The sequence below is a fragment of the Centruroides sculpturatus genome, unplaced genomic scaffold, assembly GCF_000671375.1.
Source record: "Centruroides sculpturatus isolate CEXI.00-Female unplaced genomic scaffold, Cexi_2.0 scaffold77, whole genome shotgun sequence".
Taxonomy (NCBI): Eukaryota; Metazoa; Arthropoda; class Arachnida; order Scorpiones; family Buthidae; genus Centruroides; species Centruroides sculpturatus.
In genome coordinates, this window is record NW_019384320.1 from 992382 (window position 1) to 995753 (window position 3372).

Sequence of the window (3372 nt, forward strand, 5' to 3'; positions counted from 1 at the left end):
GGGAGTTTTAGAAAGACAGCGTGCTCTAAAAGAAGAACACGTATTTATTTATATATATTAAAATTTACTTCCTTCTGAAAATTTTATTTTCACATTAATTTTTGTCAAACGTTTATTGTGGGCTCCACGTGCCCGAAACAAGGCTGTGGAATAGTAAGGGATGACGACCGGCATGTCTCTTTCGCCACATCTGATAAATCGGTGAGGGTTTTCAATCCGATTGGATTCTATGCCGGATCTCCACACAGACATCGAATGTAACGTTCGCCTCGCTCCAAGTTGAAAAAACGCAATTAACAAATAATTTATTAATATATAAATTAATGGTAAATAAAAACTATTAACATACAGTCAAAAATACAGTATGCGTTAACAATGCATTATTGTGCAACAACCGATTAGCATTGTTTCAACTTTAACAAAAGTCTTCAGCAAATTAACAAATTGCAATTCGAGCTCCTTCTAGAAAAACGAAGCGAAAATGGCTGAAATGAAAGAAACTGTGAGTCTAAGTCGCCAATTAAGATAAAGATGATATATTTTGTATCGTAATTGACGATGCATTCAACGAGCATTGCTCGTTTATATTTGATAAATCATTTTCTCTTGCAGGAATTGCCAAAGCCGTCGGTTCCCGAGCTCTCCGTCACTCTAAACAGATTCTTGGAAGGAATCAAAGCAATTGTCCCAGGTGACAAATACGAGGAAGCTCGAACATTGGTCGAAGATTATAAAACGTCGGGTAAAATGCAAAACCTGCAGCAGTTCTTGAAGGAATATGCAGAAAGCCATGAAAATTACGTGAGTGTTTCTTCTTTCTCGACAAGCGGTTTCACTACAAATTAACAATGTACAAATATATATTTTTTGCAGGTAACCGAGTTCTGGCTAAACGATATGTATTTAAAAAATCCTTTGCCTCTGCCCATCAACTCCAATCCATTCTTCCTGCTGCCGAAGCAACAATTCAAAACGGATGATGACAGATTTCGGTAATGCTTTCTCGTTAAATAGTCATTTCTAAGTAATTTGTTTTATTGATAAATGTGGATTATTTCTCAGATTTATTGCGAGATTTATCATCTTTTCGCTTATGTTCAAGCAAAGAGTTGACAGGTAAACAAAATTTAATTATCAACAAGATTTCCAATAAGGAAACTGTGACTAAGATGACTCATTCGTTGCAGCGGTGAATTAAAACAAGAATTTTCTGGGGGACAAAGGAAAGGGAATGCGCTTTCCATGGCCACGTATCATCACTTCTTCACGGCTTACAGAAGACCAGGAGTGACTAAAGACCAGCACGTTTTTAGTGAAGGCGGCAGCAGACATATCATTGTGATCTGCAACAATCAGGTAAGACTTTTGCTGGAGAAAGAAAACAATTTTATTTATCTTTTTTATAATTTTCCGATATGTCGAGCTTGTCATTTCCTTACATACATTATATATTATATTTTTTGCATATGCATATACTGCTATTATTTGTTACATTTATTATTTCTACATAAAAACGTTGACAGTATCGATAGATATGATCTAATTGCAAACGACTTATTCGGTATATTACATGTTAACAATTATTTTCACTATTAAAAGCGTCGATAACACCAAGTGATCGATGTTAGTACTGCTTTACTAATCATTTCTGATTTCTCTGGTGGACCCTTCTCAACTTTCGACATCTACTTCATATAATTCTTGCAATTTCTACGAGAGCTAGACATTATTAATAGATGCGTGCGAGCCAAAACAAGCTGGGACTTTTTCAGATTTTCTTGATGTTTCTAATACGTAAATAGCGCCCTTATCCAGGAAACGATTCCATTTGAGAACATTGCCTGTCATATTAATTCAATGCAATTTTTTACATTAGGCAAACACCCGGGTGGTCTAATAAACACGATGTATTGCTTTCTGATTCTATCTAAACTTTGAACAATTCTGGTGGTGTTCACAGCTTATGTTCTTAGGTAAAATTACATTGTTGCTTTACTGACTTAACTTTAAAGTTTGTGTAAGACATTTGAATCACGCTCCATATACAGTATAACAAATTTAATAAGATACATCATGTAGTGTATATATCTATTGTAGGAAATACGTGCCGTACTAAGCTTATTTCTAGTAATTACAAAATGTATATTGTCGATGACGTTATCATTTGCATTATTTATATTACCACAGAACCATTTCAGTATTACAAAAGTACTTTCTCTATTTCATTTGTATTTCCTACTTGACTAATTTTCATTACATGCGTTTATTATATACACGCTGATGTCTTCACAACTGTACTTTTAATTATTTAACAGTTATTTGTGTTGATGATACCCGGTAGAATAGCTCTTCCGAGTGAAAAAGCTCTGGTAGAAAAGCTCAAGAAAATCGATACTCTCAGCAAGCTGGAGCCACACTATCTGCCAGTGGGTATTCTCACGGCACTCAATCGAAAAGAATGGGCGAGGATAAGAGAACGAATGATCGAAAGTGAGAGCAAAACCAAAATTTTTTTACATATTAAAAATTCTCGATCGTCAACTGAAATTTACGATTACGCAGACGAAAATAATAAAGAATCTATTCGAGTTATTGAAAATTGCATGTTTGTGGTGTGCATGGACGAATCGAACGAAGGGGCGAGGAAACAAACGACATCGAAGAGCTTTTCGGACGTGAGTTTGGAAGAGATGGCCCATCACATCCTTCACGGCAATAAAAGCGAACATTCCACCGGTAACAGATGGTTCGATAAGTTTATTCAGGTAAAATTTATTCATTGCAAACAACTAACAGAAAAAGTCGATAATTTTTAATCGTATGCTTTCATCTTTAATTAAATACTTTCGAAAGACTACTTTCGTGTTCAACGTAATTTGATATGAATAAATATATCTGTTACCGCTAAAGCTCCAAATCCGTAAATGTGTGCATTACGTAGCTAATCTGCAGATTAACTAGGGTGATCCGTTAAAGCTGCGAAAATTATTCCATTTCTCAAATTACCTAGGTAATCTGCAGATTAACTAGGGTGATCCGTTAAAGCTGCGAAAATTATTCCATTTCTCAAATTACCTAGGTAATCTGCAGATTATCTAGGTAATCTACGAATTACCTACTAGGCGCTCGGTAAAGTGAAAATAAGATTTTTGCTGGAACAACAGCAACGTTTCTGTCTGTACGCTTAAATTAACATAATGTTATTTATTTAATTTTCGATATCTAAAGAATCAAGTTAATACAATCAACAAATTAGTTGATTGAATCAATCATCAATCAATTAAAAAAACTTTAATACAAAAATCAAACGGTTTAAAATATTATTACTATTAGGGAAATGAATTTGCAAAACATATGATAAAATTGTACTTA

At 34.3% G+C, this 3372-nt stretch overlaps 1 protein-coding gene across 1 annotated transcript in view; it reads left to right on the plus strand.

Annotated features, from left to right (window-relative positions):
* Positions 1-362: 362 nt before the first annotated feature.
* LOC111624987 (choline O-acetyltransferase-like) overlaps positions 363-3372 on the plus strand; it is a 24326-nt gene continuing 21316 nt past the window's right edge. The window contains 7 exon segments of the mRNA XM_023368000.1: positions 363-502; positions 613-801; positions 874-992; positions 1063-1116; positions 1188-1356; positions 2316-2490; positions 2563-2765. Of these exon segments, the coding sequence (XP_023223768.1) occupies positions 482-502; positions 613-801; positions 874-992; positions 1063-1116; positions 1188-1356; positions 2316-2490; positions 2563-2765 (930 nt within the window). The 5' untranslated portion in view covers positions 363-481.